The 1,481-nt window shown below is 44.0% G+C and overlaps 1 protein-coding gene across 1 annotated transcript; it reads right to left on the bottom strand.

Moving 5' to 3' along the window:
* Positions 1 to 232: 232 nt before the first annotated feature.
* On the bottom strand, positions 233 to 1,185 carry LOC128503215 (olfactory receptor 5V1-like). Its single transcript, XM_053473263.1, has one exon. The coding sequence runs from the start codon at positions 1,183 to 1,185 to the stop codon at positions 265 to 267; it is 921 nt and encodes a 306-aa protein (XP_053329238.1). The 3' UTR covers positions 233 to 264.
* Positions 1,186 to 1,481: the final 296 nt, after the last annotated feature.

Raw genomic sequence — 1,481 nt, 5'->3', positions numbered from 1 at the left:
AATCATTTATAAATACATGGTACTTTACTATCATTTTTTTTTCTTTGATTTTTGTTTAGATAAAGTTATCCTCCAGCTCGGTAGATCAGACATGCCTTTGGTGGTGGGTTCATGAAACATCTAAAAGTTCACGACTAGGAGTGAAATCTATAAATTGGTTGGCGGTGTTGGGTATCTCCATTGTCTCATATTGGATTATCTAGAACCCGAGCAGAAAGCGGCCATTAGCCTCTGGAGTTGTCTATCGCTATCGGCACCTGTCCTTCACGAGGGTATCCTCAGCTTTTTCATCCTTCTTCTGAGAGCGGACTTCACGTCTTTGTTTTTTAAGCTATAAATGATGGGGTTTAGCATGGGGATGGCAGCCGTGTTAAACAGAGAGAAGAGCTTGTTGGTGTCCAAGAACCTCCCGGACAACGGCGTGATATATTGGCAGACGAGAATTAGGTAGAGAAGGATCACTACGGTGAGGTGCGAGGAACACGTGTAGAAGGCTTTGCGTCTCCCAACCCCGGACGGAATTTTCGCGATGGATGAAATGATAAAAACGTAAGAGACGAACGTGAGAAGGAAAGGAGTTAGTGTTGAAAGGATGAGTCCTTCCGTCAGGTTTAGGATCTCCAAAAGGGAGGTGTCGCTGCAGGTTAGTCTCATAAGAGGAACCATGTCGCAGAAGAAGTGGTTGACTTCATTGGACCGATAACAGGAAAAGCTGGATAATATAAATACAGGGGGGATAATCTGTAGAAAGCCCAGTGTCCAACAAGCAATGGCCAAGAGAGCGCAGGTGTTACGACTCATGACCATATGATAACGCAAGGGGTTGCAGATGGCTACGTAGCGATCATATCCCATGGCCGTCAAAATCAAGAGTTCTTGGGTGGTTATGGATGCAAACAGGTAAACCTGGGCCATGCAGGCATGGAAGGAAACACCGACATGGCCTGCTATAAACTTAACGAGGGGATTCTGTAACGTCACTGTGGTTGAAGACATGTCCAAGAAGGAAAGGTTCCCCAGAAAGAAGTACATGGGGGTGTGAAGGTGCCGATCCAGGCAGACGAGGAGAAGAATGGTCAGGTTGCCACCAAGAGCGGTGAGATAGATGAGGAGAACCAGGAGGAAGATGGGAAGCTGCAGCTCGGGGAACTCCGATATCCCTTTAATAATGAAATGCGTCACCATCGTGTGCTTCGTGGTATTGATAGACATGATCTGTGTTCAGGATCTAGAAAAAAAACCCCAAAAAACAGATAATTACTGGTTAAATTAACCCCTTAGTGACAAAGCCCATACATGTACGGGCTCAAAATGCATCGTTTTCAATGGGTTTAGGGACCGCCCATTGTCTTTAAGGGGTTAAATACTTTCCAGATATCGACACATAGAATCTGACAGAATTATTGAATAATAATAACGTCACTGAAGATGATTAAGTATTGGAAGTATAAAGAATGTACATCATATAATATTTAGTTAGA

The sequence above is a fragment of the Spea bombifrons genome, chromosome 8 (assembly GCF_027358695.1).
Source record: "Spea bombifrons isolate aSpeBom1 chromosome 8, aSpeBom1.2.pri, whole genome shotgun sequence".
Taxonomy (NCBI): Eukaryota; Metazoa; Chordata; class Amphibia; order Anura; family Pelobatidae; genus Spea; species Spea bombifrons.
Note: the sequence above shows the minus strand (reverse complement) of the source record. Positions and strands in the feature narration are given on the sequence as shown.